Genomic DNA, 20,513 nt, shown 5'->3' on the forward strand with positions numbered 1-20,513 from the left:
GTGGAACGTGACTATACTGGCTACTCAGTGCCTGAGGTAACATCGGTGTTGGGACTGGAGTGGGAAATCAAGGAAGACAGACTTAGGCTAAAGAGGAAGCCTGATGGGGAAGGGAAGCTGACCAGGAGGTCTTTGCTGAGCAAAGTGCAGACTGCCTTCGATCCTTTGGGTTTGTTGACACCCATCACCATTCGAGGGAGGATGCTAGTACAACAGACCTGGGAGCTGAACCTAGGTTGGGACGACCCACTGCCAGAAACAGTCTGCCAGGAGTGGGATCTGGTTAACAAAGACCTAGCGGAATTGCACGAGTTCACATTCCCCAGGTCCATCGGGTGCACCGGGCGGGATTATGACTTGCACGTCTTCTGTGATGCCTCCTCCAGGGCCTATGGGGCAGTAGCGTATTTGGTGGCCGGGGACCAAGTCAATCTGGTCACCAGTCGTGCGCGGGTGACACCCCTGAAGGATTGCTCGATCCCAAAGCTAGAGCTCACGGCGATGTTGCTGGGAGCAAGACTGGGTAAGTACGTAGAGGAGGTGTTAAGTAATCTGAGGGTGACACACACCTATGTATGGACAGACTCGGAGGTGGCCTTACAGTGGGTCCAGAATGACAGGTCTAAGCTCCCCTATGTCAGGAATCGGGTAAAGGAGATACGGGAACTACAGTCAACGTCAACAATTCTGTATGTGCCTACAGATCAAAACCCAGCCGACCTGATAAGCCGAGGGGTGACACACAGAAAGTTGAGTAAAAGCGAGCTTTGGTTCAAAGGCCCAGACTGGTTACCGGCAAGGGATTGCTGGCCGGAGCAGAAATTCGTGGAGACAATCAGCAGCATAGTACATTTTGCGGGGGAACACGACACTGAATTATTTGACCCCAGGCGCTACTCCTCGTGGAGAAAACTTATAGGAGTCACGGAAATGGTATTTCGATTCGTGAGGAAGCTGCATGACAAGGTAAGCCAGGGTCGACAGTTGTCTCTAGTGGGTCCCAGAGAATATTGGATAAGGCAGTACCAAAGGGGGAGGTTTCCAGGAGTGCTGGAAGTACTTGCGACCCGGCAGCAGGTTATGGCGTCAGGACGCGTGTCCAACGATGACGACTCAGGGAACAGCAAATTGGTTCACTCATTGGGATTGTTCCTAGATCATGCGGGGCTAATAAGATGCAGGGGAAGAATACAAAACTCTGAGCTCAGCTATGGGGCCAAACATCCCGTGCTGCTGGGAAAGGAGGGATGGGCGACAGAGCTATTGATACAAGATGCCCATCAGAGGACCTTACATGGGGGGTTTGGAGATACCCTCACCTGCCTACGTCAGAATTACTGGGTACTGAAGGGTCGAGCTGCCGTCAAAAGGGTGCTAAAGAGTTGCACGGTCTGCCGGCGGTACGATGGGAGGACCCTACCCTACCCAGGTCCACCACCGCTGCCTCAGGAGCGGGTACATAGTGACAGGCCCTTTGAGACTGTAGGAATAGACTATACTGGGGCTATCACATTGAAGAACCCAGGAGACGTTAAGGAGGGCCCTCAGAAAGTATATGTCTGCCTGTTTACCTGTGCCACTACTCGAGCGGTGCATTTGGAGTTGGCAGAAGATATGACGACAGAGACTTTCGTGAAGTTGTTCAGGAGGTTTACTGCCAGATTCTCGTGCCCGCGATTGATTATCTCGGACAATGGCACAAGCTTTAGGGCGGCCGATAAAGTTTTCAGGAATCTTAGGGACAACGGAGAAGTACGAGAACACCTGAAGAGAATAGAGTGCGAGTGGAGGTTCATAGCTCCCAGGGCACCCTGGCAAGGGGGATTCTATGAACGCATGGTGGGCACAGTCAAAAGGTGCATTCGGAAGGTCTTGCACGGCAGGAGGGTGAGCTGTGATGAACTGAGGACAGTGTTAGTTGAGATAGAGGCAAGAGTTAATAACAGGCCTCTGACCTACGTACAAAATGGGATTGACGAGCAAGAAGCTCTCACCCCCAATCACATGCTGTTTGGAAGAAGGATTGAGCCCTTCCCCGCAATTTTGAGTCAGTCTTCCAAGGAGCTGGATTATTATGGGCCAGATGGTCCCCCCATCAATGAAGAACTGCACAGGAGTCACAACAGACTGGTGAACATCCTGGACAAATGGAACCAGGTGTGGCGCAGGGATTACTTGACAACCTTGCGGGAACATTTCTATGGTGCCGACCCCGAGGCGAATAAGATGATGCTAAGTGAAGGGGACCTGGTGCTGGTAGAATCCGAGGCGCCGAGGGCATACTGGCCTCTTGGCCTGGTAGTGTCAACCCACCCAGACAAGGCTGGGCGGTTGAGAATGGTGAAAGTGAGAATGAACGGTGTCGAGACTATAAGACCCATCAACAGGCTTTTGCCTCTCGAGGTCCACACGGTGGGACCGGGACATGAGAAATCAGACCAGAGGTTGAGCGAGCTGAGCGGCCGGACGACCCGTCGAACGGCGCTCGAGTCCAGGGCCCACTGGGGGGGCCTGCGGGAGGCAGACTTGATCTAGACTTAGCGCCTACCTTCGCCGGCGGGAGGATGTGGAAATTTATTTGGTCCAAATAGTTCCACAGCTCAGATCCAGCATGAGCGTCTGGTCGTCTGAGCCGAGCGGCCCTTAAACCCTCCCAAACAAGGCATTCTCTGGTTGGCGGTTGGTAAGCTTATTTAATTTATAGATTTACTCTTCAGGGAAGGAGTAGGTAGGTTTACTGGTAGTACACTCATATTAGGTTTACTAAGGCATCTGTAGATAATGATAGAGTAGACCTAAGACCTTAACATAGGTAGTAATAGGCCGATAATGTAGGCAAACACTAGGATAAGTTAGCTAGGGAGAACTGGCAGCCCTAGCTTGAATGGCGGGGCGCAGGTCACAAAGACAGAATAGCGTCCTTCTTACGATAGACTTCGACTGGACAAGACGTGCCGTGAACATCAGGCGGCGCCCCCACGTGTCTTCACATCTGAGACCTGGGGAAATCTGGTAGAGACACCTCGATGTACCGTAGATGATCTCCTCCATCAGCCCATACAGTAAGACGAGATATTCACCTTTTCCCGTAGGATCTGGCCAGTGACTTAGGAGATTGTGGGTTGAGTTAACTGAGGGCTCGGCGTGCTACAGAGAGAGTATGCCCAGTAAGTACCAGCGTCTCAGAGTCGTCTGAAGCTAGCGTCTGAGTCTGCATAGTTATACTAGGGGATACATACCCTCTTGGATATAGGAATTTCTGAGGTGCAGGCAGGACACTAATAACGATTGAATATTGCAGGAATTAATGCTCCCGGTTGCACGTGGTTCCCAAGGGGAAGTCCAAGGGGGCTAAAGCTAGGCTTAGGAAGTTGAAGATCAGGATATATGCTGCAACACCAAGTAAGTTAGTCCTTTATACGTGCATGCAGGCGAGGTTTCTTGCAATACCAATCATTTGTGAAAATCTGTCCTATAAGCCACTTGTGAGGCTGAGGTACCCACCTCAGAGCTCGGTGTCAACAGAGTTTGCCAGGGTAGGCGACTCACTTGGAGGCAGTCCACACAAATTTTCACACACACACACACACACACACACACAGACACACACAGACACACACAGACACACACAGACACACACAGACACACACACACACACACACACACACACACACACACACACACACACACACACACACACACACACACACACACACACAATACACCTCCCAGACCACAGTCTTAGAAAAGAAGTTGAAGGTATGGTATACAAATGCAGATGGAATAACAAATAAGTATGAGGAGTGGCATGAAAGAATCAAGGAGACATCCCCAGACATAATAGCACTCACAGAAACAAAACTCACCAGAATAATAACAGATTCAATCTTTCCACCCGGATATCAAATCCTCAGGAAAGACAGAGGGAGGAGAGGGGGAGGAGGAGTTGCACTGCTCATTAAAAGCCAGTGGGGTTTTGAGAAAATGGAAGGAATGGATGGCACGGGTGAAAGGGACTACTTAGTAGGAACAATCCAGTCTGAGGGACATAAGGTGATAATTGCAGTAATGTACAACCCACCACAGAACTGCAGGAGACCAAGAGAAGAATACGATGAGAGCAACAGAGCCATGGTCGACACACTAGCCGAGGTGGCCAGGAGAGCACATGTGGGGGGAGCAAAGTTACTAGTTATGGGTGATTTCAATCACAAGGAGATTGACTGGGAAAACCTGGAGCCCCATGGGGGTTCCGAAACATGGAGAGCCAAGATGATGGATGTAGTACTGGAAAACCTCATGCATCAACATGTTAGAGACACTACCAGAGAGAGAGGAGAAGATGAACCAGCAAGACTGGACCTTGTATTCACCTTGAGTAGTTCAGACATCGAGGATATCTTGTATGAAAGGCCCCTGGGAGCTAGTGATCATGTGGTTCTGTGCTTCGACTACATAGTTGAGCTCCAAGTGGAGAGAGTAGCAGGAATAGGGTGGGAAAAACCAAACTACAAAAGGGGGAACTACTCAGGCATGAGGAACTTCCTTCAAAACATTCAGTGGGAGAGGGAACTGACAGGAAAACCAGTACAAGAAATGATGGACTATGTGGCAACAAAATGCAAGGAGGCAGAGGAGAGGTTTGTTCCCAAGGGAAACAGAAATAATGGGAAGAACAGAACGAGTCCTTGGTTCACCCAAAGGTGTAGGGAGGCAAAAACTAGGTGTACTAGAGAATGGAAAAGGTACAGAAGACAGAGAACTCAGGAAAATAAAGAGATTAGCCGAAGAGCCAGAAATGAATATGCACAGATAAGAAGGGAGGCTCAGCGACAATATGAAAATGACATAGCATCGAAAGTCAAGACTGACCCGAAGCTGTTGTACAGCCACATCAGGAGGAAAACAACAGTCAAGGACCAGGTAATCAGACTGAGGAAGGGTGATGGGGAATTCACAAGAAACGACCGAGAGGTATGTCAGGAGCTCAACACGAGATTTAAAGAAGTATTTACAGTGGAAACCAGTAGGACTCCAGGAAATCAGAACAGGGGGGTACACCAGCAAGTGCTGGATGAGGTACATATAACCAAGGAGGAAGTGAAGAAGCTGCTATGCGAACTTGACACCTCAAAGGCGGTGGGACCAGACAACATCTCTCCGTGGGTCCTTAAAGAGGGAGCAGAGATATTGTGTGTGCCATTAACAAAGATCTTCAACACATCATTTGAAACTGGGCAACTCCCTGAGGTATGGAAGATGGCAAATGTAGTCCCAATTTTTAAAAAGGGAGACAGACATGAGGCACTAAACTACAGACCTGTATCACTAACGTGTATAGTATGCAAGGTCATGGAGAAGATCATCAGGAGGAGAGTGGTGGAGCACCTGGAAAGAAACAAGTGTATAATTGACAACCAGCATGGTTTCAGGGAAGGAAAATCCTGTGTCACAAACCTACTAGAGTTTTATGACAAGGTGACAGAAGTAAGACAAGAGAGAGAGGGGTGGATCGACTGCATTTTTTTGGACTGCAAAAAGGCCTTCGACACAGTTCCTCACAAGAGGTTACTGAAAAAGCTAGAAGATCAGGCACACATAACAGGAAAGGCACTGCAATGGATCAGAGAATACCTGACAGGGAGGCAACAACGAGTCATGGTACGTGACGAGGTGTCAGAGTGGGCGCTTGTGACAAGCGGGGTTCCACAGGGGTCAGTCCTAGGACCTGTGCTGTTCTTGGTATATGTGAACGACATAACGGAAGGGATAGACTCAGAAGTGTCCTTGTTTGCAGATGATGTGAAGTTAATGAGAAGAATCAAATCGGATGAGGATCAGGCAGGACTACAAAGAGACCTGGACAGGCTACAAGCCTGGTCCAGAAACTGGCTCCTTGAGTTTAACCCTGCCAAATGCAAAGTCATGAAGATTGGGGAAGGGCAAAGAAGACCGCAGACACAATATAGTTTAGATGGCCAAAGACTGCAAACCTCACTCAAGGAAAAAGATCTGGGGGTGAGTATAACACCGAGCATATCTCCTGAGGCGCACATAAATCAGATAACTGCTGCAGCATACGGGCGCCTGGCAAACCTACGGATAGCGTTCCGATACCTCAATAAGGAGTCGTTCAAGACACTGTATACCATTTACGTCAGGCCCATACTGGAGTATGCAGCACCAGTTTGGAATCCACACCTAGTCAAGCACGTCAAGAAATTAGAGAAAGTGCAAAGGTTTGCAACAAGACTAGTCCCAGAGCTACGGGGATTGTCGTACGAAGAAAGGTTGAGGGAAATCGGCCTGACGACACTGGAGGCCAGGAGGGTCAGGGGAGACATGATAACGACATATAAAATACTGCGCAGAATAGACACGGTGGACAAAGACAGGATGTTCCAGAGATGGGACACATACACAAGAGGTCACAATTGGAAGTTGAAGACTCAGATGAATCAAAGGGATGTTAGGAAGTATTTCTTCAGTCATAGAGTAGTCAAGTCGTGGAATAGTCTAGAAAGTGAAGTAGTGGAGGCGGGAACCATACATAGTTTTAAGGCGAGGTATGATAAAGCTCATGGAGCAGGGAGAGAGAGGACCTAGTAGCAATCAGTGAAGAGGCGGGGCCAGGAGCTATGACTCGACCCCTGCAACCACAAATAGGTGAGTACACACACACACACACACACACAGGAGCTTGGACTCGACTCCGGAGGCAGAGCTCAATAACACCTACACTTTGGTGGCCCTTACAAACCCCAACAACAACAAGTTGTCCCTAAGTCTCCTTTCCGGTTCTGGGCTTGTGGCACACACACGTTTATTTTTTTGTCCCAACGGAAGACTGTGGGTGCTTTCGATATATACATCTTGTTACTATAGATCCATGTTCTTGTTGGCTGGGTTTCTACAGTTCTTTTATTCTTCATGACACAAATGATTAAGAAGGAACATCAGTTAAGACTTCGTTCCGCTAAGTTATTATCGTGGAGGTACCTTCATGTTTTTTAATGACTATTTTCAAACGAAAAGTTATTAGTCATGGCTGCTGAGGCAAAAAATGCAGCCGACATTACTAACAAGGGTAAGCATGGAGTGCTATTCACACCACAAGAGATTGATCAAATCGCCAGGTTCCTTGTTGCAAATCAGCGGCGAGAAAGAGAAAATCTTATCATCCCCAGAACCTTCACTCCCGTAGTGATGAAATCTAGAGAAGAGAAAGCCGTAGAGGCAGTCTTTGAAAGTTGTCCCTTCAAGGCTATTTTATCGCTATTTGCAGGTGATGCCAGTTTTATAGATTTTATAAGACATTATTATATGGAAGTAATTTGAGAATCATAGAATGAACAAATGTGTACACTGTACATCACATTATATTCCCTATATCATGAGTACTATATTTCAGTTAGTTACTGTCTCCTATAGAAATCATTAATGTTGCTATAAAAAAAAATTATAAATTTAACTTATTACTGTATTGTTATAGCATTGTTGTTAAAAATGGTTATCATTAATTTACAGGCTTTGTGCTTGGTGGAGGTATTGGTTTATTTGCTGCCAGTGTCACACCTTCCATTCCAACCCCAGACAAACCATTGCCATCTGCTCGAGAAGTAATTTTTTTTTGTTTTAATATGCAATGAATCATGATACTTTTATTATTATTTTTAAGGATTTTGAATACCAGTATGAGTCAGTGTTCAGCAACTCACTAAATGACAGCAAGGTAGAAAATGCAGAAACATTTTTCACCTCAGCAGAAGGCCACACAGACCAATTAACTGACAGTACAAATCCCATAGATTTCGAAAAAGAAATGGATAACAAGACCACTTAATCAGCACCTGGACCAGATTCATGGAATGCACTATTTATAAAGAAGCGCCAAGTACCACGAGCATGAGCCCTCAGTATTCTTTGGAGAAAGAGCTTAGATCTAGGTGATAATTAAACAGCAGATTTAGGTGAAATACCAGAAGCCTTAAAGAGTGTAGACATATCTCCTTTGCATAAGGGAGGTAGCAGAGCACTAGCTAAAAATTACAGACCAGTAGCCCCAACTTCTCACATAAAAATCTTTGAAAGAGTGATGAAATGGCAGATTACAAATTTCATGAACCAGCACAACCCAAACCAGCATGGTTTTAGAGCAGGGCGATCATGCCTGTCACAAACCATACCACTGGCGGGGATAGAACCAGCGATCTGAGAGTCATAAAATTCCAGACTGACGCGCTAGCCACTAGGCCAGCATGTCAGTCTGGAATTTTTTGACTCTCAGATCACGGGTTCTATTCCCGCCTGTGGTATGGTTTGTTTGCAATCATGTCATTACGATTTCTTAAGTCATGCCTGTCACAGCTGCTGAACCATTATGACAGAATTATGGAGGCATTGGAAGACGACCAAAATGCAGATGTGATTTACACAGATTCTGCAAAGGCATTTGACAAATGTGATCATGGAGTGATAATGCACAAAATGAGGGCCATGGGCATTATGGGGAAGGTAGGCAGATGGATTTTCTGGTTCCTAACACACAGAACACAAAAATTAGTAGTAAACAGAGCAAGATCCAGCATCAATGAGGTAAAAAGCTCAGTGACAAGGCACTGCCTTGGCACCCCTGCTGTTTCTCATCCTCATAGCAGACATAGATAAAAACACCCATCACACTTTTGTATCATTTGAAGATGGCAGTAAAATAAGCATGAAAGTCACTAGGGTAGAGGACACTCAAAAAGTACAGGAAGACACAAGCAGGGTTTTCCAGTGGGCAGTGGAGAACAACATGATGTTCAATGGTGATAAGTTCCAGCTGCTTAAGTATGAAAAGAATGAAGAGCTCAAAAGGAATACTATATACAAAATTCAAGAGGGTCACCAAATAGAATTAAAGGAACATGTAAAAAAAAAAAAAAAAATCCTGGGAATAATTATGTCAGCTGACCTTTCTTTTAAAGACCATAACAAGACAAAGTTCATGAGAGCAAGGAAGATGACGGGGTGGGTATTGAGAACTTTCAAAACAAGGGAAATACAGTGGTACCCTGAGTTTCGAACAGCTCCCAACTCGAACAATTATGTAAGTGTATTTTTGCAAGTGCTTTTGTAAGTGTATTTTTGGGGGTCTGAAACGGACTAATCTAATTAAGACTATTCCTTATGGGAACAAATTCATTCGGTATCGGCACTCTAACAGCCTTCTGGAGCGAATTAAGTTCGTAACTCGAGGTACCACTGTAATGCCGATGGTGACACTCTTCAAATCGCTAGTGCTCCCTCATTTAGAATATTGCTCAGTGCTGATGGCCCCATTCAAAGCAGGAGAAATATCAAAGCTGGAACAAATACAGAGATCGTTTATGGCTCACACTGAACCAGTAAAGCACCTAAATTACTGGGAATACCTTCAAGTTTTGAACATGTGCTCACTGGAGCAGAGGAAAGAGAGATACATGATAATATGTACCTGGAAAGTACTTGAGGGCTTGGTCCCAAATCTGGACACTGCCATAACAACATACTGGAGTGAGAGATATGGAAGGAAGTGCAAAATAAACCAAGTGAGGAGCAGGGGTGCAGTGGGGACAATAAGGAAACACTATATCAACATCCAGGGTCCCAGACTATTCAACATCTTACCAGAAGATATCAGAAACATGGCTGGAACAAGTGTAGAAACCTTCAAGAGGAAACCGGACAAGTATCTTCATCAGGTGCCAGATTCACCAGGCTGTGATGGATATGTTGCTAAATTCTTTCTAAATAATTTAACCTTCTCAACATCAACTAATTCACACATTGAATTATATTTTTCATACTACTGCACCATCATCAAATTTCATTACTGTATTCTCTACACACAAAACATTGATCTTAAAAGCTGTGTATGTATTTGTATAACCATAAACTTTGAGATGATCCATGGGGTGGATAATAGCAAGTAATTTGTAAAATACTTGCAGGAACTTTCATTCTTTAAAATTTTGTTAGAAAATAAGAATTAAATGTAAGAAATTATTTAATAATTTTTTGATATTGTGAGATATACTAGAATACCTTTCTCAGTAGCCATAGTTCCTTTTTTTTTAATACATTTGAGTACCATGAGCTCTACAGTAATAGAAAATTTAATGGTTTCCTTGAGTGCCCAGTTATGATCTATCCATGATTTAATTAATATCATTATTTCTTGCAGGTTCTCAGAGAATTAAAAGTTTCAACTATATCCTATGGTAAAAATTTTGCTGCCATTGGCTTCCTATTTTCTGGAGTAGAGTGTGCAATTGAATCGGTGAGTATTTTCATTTCACTTAATGATTAAGCAATAGTTTGTTGTACAATATTGCTCTAATATTGATTCTAGAAATGTTTGGACACTCAGCCAGTTGGGTGCCCAATTTATTCATATAATTACACATGCTGTACAGTATATTCAAGGCATTCTTATCATTACATAATGCCATGAAATTCTTTCATTGCTGATAATATTTCTTCAACCTTGTTCTCATTCTGGCATGTGGATATGAGATCGTTTTCCTTTAGTGTCAACCACCTTTTTCATCTTGCAGTTACTCGTCCAATTGTACACGTCATCAATCTGAATTTGTCTCTTCTCTCTGCATACCAGAATTATCCAGGAGCTTCATGATTTCTCTCATTTGGGATCTAGTATTTAGAGTGTGCAATAATCACAGTAATTATTTAATTCATTTGACTCATTCATTGCACAATCAGCATTGATCTGAGCTTTGTAAATATAGTATTACACTCCTATGTTCTTCTCCCATACATCTGTATGATCCTTACTGACTTAACACTTGTTTTTGAATAATAATAATAATTGTTTACATACATTAGAGTTGGCTGAATGATGCCCTCCAGTATTCTTTGCTTACTTCCAAAGGATAGAGCTACTGAACTGATCCTTTTTCCCTAAATGGTTTCTTATCAAAGACAGGTCATTCACTATAAATTCTGTTACATACCCTTTAAACTGAATAATAATAATAATAATAATAATAATAATAATAAAAATAATAATAATAATAATAATAATAATAATAATAATAATAATAATAATACAGTCTCTCCTCACTTAACGATGGAGTTCTGTTCCTGAGACCATGTCGTTAAACGAATTTGTCGCTATGTGAGGAGCATACTTTAATGGTAGTGGGTTTCTGTCAACCATCTTTGATATTGTTTTAATGTCTCGTTTGTACCATTTATAACATTTCTGGTATACAGCCTCTCCTCACTTAGCGACATACTCGTTTACCAATGACTCAGACTTACAACGGGCTCTTTGACCAGTATTCATACCTAAATAATGTATGTTAGAGCTGATTTCCTCTATTCTGTTTATTACAGTACAGTGTATATGGTACACTACTGTATAAACATTTAAAAATAAAAGTATACCAGAAATGCTATAAATGGTGCAAAGGTAACATTAAAACAATATCAAAGAGGGTTGACACTAATGCATTACCATTATAGTATGCAAGGTCTTAGGAATGGAACTCTGTCGTTAAGTGAGGAGAGGCTGTATTTTTAAATGTTTTTATACAGAAGTGTACTGTATATTAAAATAAACAGAATAGAGGAAATCAGCACTAATATACATTATTTAGGTATGAATACTGGTCAGAGAGCCCGTCGTAAGTTTGAGGCGTCGGTAAACGAGTACATTGCTAAGTGAGGAGAGGCTGTACAGTAGTCCCCTGTATCTGTGGGGGATGTGTTCCAAGACCTACCATGGATACCCAAAACCGTGGATAGTAGCGAACCCTATATATAAGTAATTTTTTGTATATATACATACTTATGATAAAGTTCAATTGATAAATTATGCAAAATAAGTCTAGAATTCCTAGGTAGTAAGTTGATAGACAGCAACCGCCCAGGGAGGTACTACAGTCGTGCCAAGTGAGTGCAAAACAGAAGCCTGTAATTGTTTTAAATGATGGTAAGAGAACTGGTGTCTTTTTTTTCTATCTCATAAATTGTGCAAGGTTTCAGGTATGTCTTGGTACTTGTACTTACACTTAGGTCACACTACACAGTGCTCGTCATGGCATTATGCCGGGTGAGCACCCTGGCATAATGCTGTGATGAAAATCAAAGGCCTACCATACAGGGGGTCTTTTTTTGTCAGTGCACATTGCTGGGTAGCAGCCATTAGCATGATGTCATGGCCTGCTGCTACACTTCACAGTAACTTCTCATTGCTCACATGGCTGCTGTGGTGAGAGGAAGTGTTGCACTGTTGTCTCTCATCCGCCCCATCTTTTGTCCGGTGTTCCCTTTGGTTTTGGGGCTATGCATGTTTGATTATGAGTAAAAGGTAGTCTTTAACACCTGAAACTATAGTTCAAATCATAGGGCTTCACAAAGTTGGGCACCAGACGAAAGAAATAGTGGAGAATGTTAGTGTGTGTGAGCGTTCAGTGAGGAACTGGGTGCAACGTTTCAAGGTTGCTGGCGGTGTCAAGTTACTGTCTGCCATACCTCGGCCTGGCCCCTCGAAGAAGACACCTGTTTGTACCTTAACTGTGTTAAAGAAGCAGTTACTCTCTAACTGCTTCTTTAACACAGTTAAGGTACTAACAGTTAAATGTATGGAAATTTTGCTGAATTTATGGTAATATTTATGTTACAAAATTATTAAATGATATTTTTCTTAATATTTAGTGTTAAAATGCATAAAAAATTATATATTGCCATGAAAAAAAAAATTCCACAAATTTGCGGGGATTTCCGCAAACAATTATTAGTTAGATTCTAAGGAAAAATCCGCGAATTACTGAAGTTGTGAATTTGGAACTGCAAATTCACGGGGATCTACTGCATATATACACTCCCCTGGGTTTACTTCTGTTTTCTTAGTAGTTTTTGCTTTTGTTTATTTCCTCTTATCTCCATGAGGAAGTGGAACAGAATTCTTCCTCCCTAAGCTATGTGTATCGTAAGAGATGACTAACATGCTGGGAGCAAGGGACTAGTAACCTCTTACCCTGTATACATTACTAAAGTTAAAAAGAGAAACTTTTGTTTTTCTTTTTGGGCCACCCTTCCTCAGTGGGATACGGCTGCTTTGTTGAAAGAAGTACATAGTCTAGAATTACCTCTTTTTACTGATGTGAAGCATTTTACAGCTTCTCTTAGGCTTTGAACAACTGCCACCATCACTACTTTTGCACTTTGGGGCCATTATTAAGCAAAACTAATTTTTTGGGGGGTCACAGTAAACTGTATAACTGAAACCACAGATACCAAATCCATAGATATGGGGGTCCTACTGTAATTATATTTACTTAAGTTACATTAGATGGATGCAAGGTTGAGAAAATTGCTGTAATTACTGTAATTTCTGTAATTTTGTATTTTATACACTGTACTTTGGAAAGTTTCTATCCTTGTTTCTTTTAATCAACATGGATGGGTACCTTAGTTATATTGTCATTCTTCTTCTTTCTTTCAACAAACAGGCCGTATCCCACCGAGGCAGGGTGGCCCAAAAAGAAAAAAGAAAGTTTCTCTTTTTACCTTAAGTAATGTAGTATACAGGAAAAGGGGTTACTAGCCCCTTGTTCCTGGCATGTTAGTCGCCTTTTATGACAGTCATGGCTTATGGAGGAAGAATTCTGTTCCACTTTTCCATGGAGATAAGAGGAAATAAACAAGAACTAGTAAGAAAATAGAAGTAAACCCAGAGGGGTGTGTATATATATATATGCTTGTACAAGCATGTGTAGTGTGACCTAAGTGTAAGTAGAAGTAGCAAGATGTACCTGAAATCTTGCATGTTTATGAGACACAGAAAGACACCAGCAATCCTACCATCATGTAAAACAATTGTACAGGCAGGATGGTAGTACCTCCCTGATCGGTTGCTGTCTGCCAACCTACTACCTATGGTTATATTGTCATTTTCTTTTTAACATGCTGGCTGTCTCCTACAGAAGCAGGGTGACCCAAAAAAGAAAGACACTTTCACCATCATTGACACATAATCACTGTCTTTGTAGGGGTGCCCAGTTATGACAGTTTAGATGTCACTCCAAACAGCCAGTATCCCAAACCCCTCCTTTAACCCTTAAACTGTCCAAACGTAGATCTACGTTTGCACATGTAGTGCTCCGAACATACATCTACGTTTTTTTTTACATTGTTTCTTATGGAGAAAATTCAGGTCAGAGCGCTACGCGCACAAACGTAAATCTATGTTGGGACAGTTTAAGGGTTAAAGTGCAGGCATTGCACACCCACCTCTAGGACTCAAGTCCAGCTAACTGGTTTTCCTGAATCCCTTCACAAAATATTACCCTGCTCACACTCCAATAGCTCGTCAGGTCCCAAAAACCATTTGTCTCCATTCATTCCTATCTGACACACACATGTCTGTTGCATACCCAGACCCCTTGCACACAAAACTTCTTTTATCCCCTCCCTCCATCCTTTCCTAGGATGACCCCTACCACTCCTCCCATCCACCACAGGTTTATACACCTTCCAAGTCATTCTAGTTTGCTCCATCCTCTGTAAATGACCAGACTACCTCAATAACCCCTCTTCAGCCTTCTGAATAATATTTTTTGTAACTCCGCACCTCCTAATTTCCACACTTCGAATTCTCTACACAATATTTACACCACACATTGCCCTTAGACACGACATCTCCACTGCCTCCAGCCTTCTCTTCGCTGCAGCATTCACAGCCCATGCTTCACACCCATATAAGAGTGTTGGTACCACAATACTCTTGTACGTATATTCACTTCTTTGCCTCTATGGATAACGTTTTTTGTTTCCACAGACACCTCAGTGCACCACTCACCTTTTTTCCTTCATCAGTGCTGTGGTTAACATTGTCCTTCGTAAACTCATCTGTTGACAAATCTACTCCCAAATATCTGAACACATTCACTTCTTCCACACTCCCTCCCTCCAATGTGATATCCAATTTTTCTTTACTTAACTCGTTTGATACCTCATCACCTTACTCTTATCTATGTTCACTTTCAACTTTCTCTCTTTACACACCCTGCCAAACTCATCTACAACCTTTGCAACTTTTTTTAGAATCTCCCAAAAACACAGTATCATCAGCAAAAAGTAACTGTGACAACTCCCATTTTGTATTTGATTCCCCATAATTTAATCTCACCCCTCTTCCCAACACCCTAACATTTACTTCTTTTATAACCCCATCTATAAATATGTTAAACAGCCATGGTGACATTACATACCTAAGGCCTACTTTTACTAGAAAATAAACTCCCTCTCTCCTACACACCCTAACCTGAGCCTCACTATCCTAATTATAGTACAGTATATTAAATTCTTACAAAAAATAAACATTCTAGAACTCAGGCATACCATATATATATGCATTAATACAAAATCAATATTGTGTAGATAAACAAAAATAGTCCAATTATGCACCATATCATATGTTTTTTGTTTTCCACAGTAATGTGTAAGGATGTGTTGTAACTGATATGTTGAATAGATTTTTATTGCTTAATTTTACAGTATCGTGGAAAAACTGATTGGAAGAATGGTACATACGCAGGGGCAGTAACGGGTGGGGTTCTTGGACTTAGAGGTAAGTTGTGGGTTAAGGATGAAAAGTTTAGTAAAAAATGCTTATAATTATTGAGCATTGAAGTTTTGCTATTGTAAAAATTTTATATTCTGAAAGGCAATCATAAGTGATTAATTCCTGCTAATTTGCTATTAAAAACACAACTATTTTCCAAGAGTTATTTCTGCATGTAGACACACACAGACACACTAGTATGTAGAGCAAACCTTTATTTGGACAGAGTTTTTCAAGTCATGTTGAGGATTACATTGACACACTTCCTTTGATCAAAATGTTGTCCAAATAAAAAAGTTTGTACGGTATACAGGGTTTTGATTATCTGTGCATTTGTTGACATCATGTCTTTCAATTCAGGCATCATCCTGTGGCTAAACCATTTTCATGGTATTTTTTTAACGGTTGTTATATTTGATTGCATTAGTTTTATGAGTGTACTTTGTTGTATCATACAATATTTGTATATTGGTTCATATATAAAGTGCTCATTCATTTTTGTTTTCTACATTTTCAGCGGGAGTTAAAGCTGGTGTTGCTGGTGCCTTTGGCTTTGCAGTGTTTTCCTTTGCAATTGATTACTACATGAGACACTGAATGCATGCCTATTGCATCCAGTCTTAAATACAGTATCATGAGAATGTGTACAGGAGATTTTAAATTAACATTATTATAGCAATCATTATGTATAATAGATTAATAATTAGGTGGTTACCCTTTCTGTATTGAATAAAAATAATGTGAGTTTTTATAGAAGTGCTAAATAAGTGAGGAAAACAGCTGTGATCATAATTAAGATTCTTTTGTGTTACTTTAGAAAAAAAAAGTCATCAGCTTAATTACAGTGAGTACACATCTGGCTGTAATTATTAGTTTAGAAGCTGATGTAAACAATACAGCTTGCTAAGGTGAGTAGTCGTGAAAATGAATGATCAAAAACAGCTTAAAATTTGGAAAAAAAAATTTTATATACTAACCTTACCAATTGAGAACAATAACAAATACCGAAATCTTAGTGTAATATGTATCATAATATAAAAAAATCTCATGTTGTATAATGAAATTTGACATAAATAAAATACCTATAATAAAAATTTGTAGCTGATAAATATTTCCATTTTTTCATCTTTGTGGAGAGAATTAACAAAAATGTGGACATGATGGGAAAAAGGAGACAAATTCAGTATGATGTGATCTTTTACTGACGATGTCAATAAAATATTGCATGTGATGTATTTTGCGTCTTTCTTGTTTCTTCATCATGTGATTGTGTTAAAATGGCAGACAAGCATTTCCCAGAACTATAACAAATTTCAGATTTAGAGAGCAAACACCACCCATCTTCTAAGCTTTAAATATACTAAATATGCAAGATCATATACATATTCAACCATTCATGGGAGGTGCCTTGATGCCTGATAAGGAGCTCTTGATTCAAGAAATTAATGCTACCATCTCCTTTGAATCAAATCTGATTACTTCTCATTTCCTTGGTGCCATATGGCCACTGTTGGCTTAGAGCTTCCCTTGATTATAATAATTTATATTTTAAGTGCCTTGAGCTTTAGCAGAACCTATAAACACACCACAAGAAATAAATATATCATGTTTTACATGGTAGACAGCAACCACCCAGGGAAGTACTACCGTCCTGCCAGATGACTGTGAAACAAAAACCTGTAACTGTTTTGCATGATGGTAGGATTGCTGGTTTCTTTTTCTGTCTCATAAACACGCTAAGATAACAGGGATATCTTGCTACTCCTACTTACACTTTGGTCACACTTCACAGACACGCACATGCATATATATATATACATACATCTAGGTTTTTCTCCTTTTTCTAAATAGCTCTTGTTCTTTTTTATTTCTTCTATTGTCCATGGGGAAGTGGAAAAGAATCTTTCCTCCGTAAGCCATGCGTGTCGTATGAGGCGACTAAAATGCCGGGAGCAATGGGCTAGTAACCCCTTCTCCTGTATACAATTACTAAAAAAGAGAAGAAGAAAAACTTTATAAAACTGGGTTGCTTAAATGTGCGTGGATGTAGTGCGGATGACAAGAAACAGATGATTGCTGATGTTATGAATGAAAAGAAGTTGGATGTCCTGGCCCTAAGCGAAACAAAGCTGAAGGGGGTAGGAGAGTTTCAGTGGGGGGAAATAAATGGGATTAAATCTGGAGTATCTGAGAGAGTTAGAGCAAAGGAAGGGGTAGCAGTAATGTTAAATGATCAGTTATGGAAGGAGAAAAGAGAATATGAATGTGTAAATTCAAGAATTATGTGGATTAAAGTAAAGGTTGGATGCGAGAAGTGGGTCATAATAAGCGTGTATGCACCTGGAGAAGAGAGGAATGCAGAGGAGAGAGAGAGATTTTGGGAGATGTTAAGTGAATGTATAGGAGCCTTTGAACCAAGTGAGAGAGTAATTGTGGTAGGGGACTTGAATGCTAAAGTAGGAGAAACTTTTAGAGAGGGTGTGGTAGGTAAGTTTGGGGTGCCAGGTGTAAATGATAATGGGAGCCCTTTGATTGAACTTTGTATAGAAAGGGGTTTAGTTATAGGTAATACATATTTTAAGAAAAAGAGGATAAATAAGTATACACGATATGATGTAGGGCGAAATGACAGTAGTTTGTTGGATTATGTATTGGTAGATAAAAGACTGTTGAGTAGACTTCAGGATGTACATGTTTATAGAGGGGCCACAGATATATCAGATCACTTTCTAGTTGTAGCTACACTGAGAGTAAAAGGTAGATGGGATACAAGGAGAATAGAAGCATCAGGGAAGAGAGAGGTGAAGGTTTATAAACTAAAAGAGGAGGCAGTTAGGGTAAGATATAAACAGCTATTGGAGGATAGATGGGCTAATGAGAGCATAGGCAATGGGGTCGAAGAGGTATGGGGTAGGTTTAAAAATGTAGTGTTAGAGTGTTCAGCAGAAGTTTGTGGTTACAGGAAAGTGGGTGCAGGAGGGAAGAGGAGCGATTGGTGGAATGATGATGTAAAGAGAGTAGTAAGGGAGAAAAAGTTAGCATATGAGAAGTTTTTACAAAGTAGAAGTGATGCAAGGAGGGAAGAGTATATGGAGAAAAAGAGAGAAGTTAAGAGAGTGGTGAAGCAATGTAAAAAGAGAGCAAATGAGAGAGTGGGTGAGATGTTATCAACAAATTTTGTTGAAAATAAGAAAAAGTTTTGGAGTGAGATTAACAAGTTAAGAAAGCCTAGAGAACAAATGGATTTGTCAGTTAAAAATAGGAGAGGAGAGTTATTAAATGGAGAGTTAGAGGTATTGGGAAGATGGAAGGAATATTTTGAGGAATTGTTAAATGTTGATGAAGATAGGGAAGCTGTGATTTCGTGTATAGGGCAAGGAGGAATAACATCTTGTAGGAGTGAGGAAGAGCCAGTTGTGAGTGTGGGGGAAGTTCGTGAGGCAGTAGGTAAAATGAAAGGGGGTAAGGCAGCCGGGATTGATGGGATAAAGATAGAAATGTTAAAAGCAGGTGGGGATATAGTTTTGGAGTGGTTGGTGCAATTATTTAATAAATGTATGGAAGAGGGTAAGGTACCTAGGGATTGGCAGAGAGCATGCATAGTTCCTTTGTATAAAGGCAAAGGGGATAAAAGAGAGTGCAAAAATTATAGGGGGATAAGTCTGTTGAGTGTACCTGGTAAAGTGTATGGTAGAGTTATAATTGAAAGAATTAAGAGTAAGACGGAGAATAGGATAGCAGATGAACAAGGAGGCTTTAGGAAAGGTAGGGGGTGTGTGGACCAGGTGTTTACAGTGAAACATATAAGTGAACAGTATTTAGATAAGGCTAAAGAGGTCTTTGTGGCATTTATGGATTTGGAAAAGGCGTATGACAGGGTGGATAGGGGGGCAATGTGGCAGATGTTGCAAGTGTATGGTGTAGGAGGTAGGTTACTGAAAGCAGTGAAGAGTTTTTACGAGGATAGTGAGGCTCAAGTTAGAGTATGTAGGAAAGAGGGAAATTTTTTCCCAGTAAAAGTAGGCCTTAGACAAGGATGTGTGATGTCACCGTGGTTGTTTAATATATTTATAGATGGGGTTGTAAGAGAAGTAAATGCGAGGGTCTTGGCAAGAGGCGTGGAGTTAAAAGATAAAGAATCACACACAAAGTGGGAGTTGTCACAGCTGCTCTTTGCTGATGACACTGTGCTCTTGGGAGATTCTGAAGAGAAGTTGCAGAGATTGGTGGATGAATTTGGTAGGGTGTGCAAAAGAAGAAAATTAAAGGTGAATACAGGAAAGAGTAAGGTTATGAGGATAACAAAAAGATTAGGTGATGAAAGATTGAATATCAGATTGGAGGGAGAGAGTATGGAGGAGGTGAACGTATTCAGATATTTGGGAGTGGACGTGTCAGCGGATGGGTCTATGAAAGATGAGGTGAATCATAGAATTGATGAGGGAAAAAGAGTGAGTGGTGCACTTAGGAGTCTGTGGAGACAAAGAACTTTGTCCTTGGAGGCAAAGAGGGGAATGTATGAGAGTATAGTTTTACCAACGCTCTTATATGGGTGTGAAGCGTGGGTGATGAATGTTGCAGCGAGGAGAAGGCTGGAGGCAGTGGAGATGTCATGTCTGAGGGCAATGTGTGGTGTGAATATAATGCAGAGAATTCGTAGTTTGGAAGTTAGGAGGAGGTGCGGGATTACCAAAACTGTTGTCCAGAGGGCTGAGGAAGGGTTGTTGAGGTGGTTCGGACATGTAGAGAGAATGGAGCGAAACAGAATGACTTCAAGAGTGTATCAGTCTGTAGTGGAAGGAAGGCGGGGTAGGGGTCGGCCTAGGAAGGGTTGGAGGGAGGGGGTAAAGGAGGTTTTGTGTGCGAGGGGCTTGGACTTCCAGCAGGCATGCGTGAG

General features: G+C 41.6%; 1 protein-coding gene across 1 annotated transcript; it reads left to right on the forward strand.

The window, feature by feature from the left end:
* Nucleotides 1–6,762: 6,762 nt before the first annotated feature.
* LOC128693476 (mitochondrial import inner membrane translocase subunit Tim22) lies at nucleotides 6,763–16,851 on the forward strand. Its single transcript, XM_053783180.2, has 5 exons — nucleotides 6,763–7,285; nucleotides 7,528–7,619; nucleotides 10,208–10,303; nucleotides 15,550–15,622; nucleotides 16,134–16,851. The coding sequence occupies exons 1-5, from the start codon at nucleotides 7,045–7,047 to the stop codon at nucleotides 16,211–16,213; spliced, it is 582 nt and encodes a 193-aa protein (XP_053639155.1). The 5' UTR covers nucleotides 6,763–7,044; the 3' UTR covers nucleotides 16,214–16,851.
* Nucleotides 16,852–20,513: the final 3,662 nt, after the last annotated feature.

The sequence above is a fragment of the Cherax quadricarinatus genome, unplaced genomic scaffold, assembly GCF_038502225.1.
Source record: "Cherax quadricarinatus isolate ZL_2023a unplaced genomic scaffold, ASM3850222v1 Contig2370, whole genome shotgun sequence".
In the NCBI taxonomy this organism is placed as follows: domain Eukaryota; kingdom Metazoa; phylum Arthropoda; class Malacostraca; order Decapoda; family Parastacidae; genus Cherax; species Cherax quadricarinatus.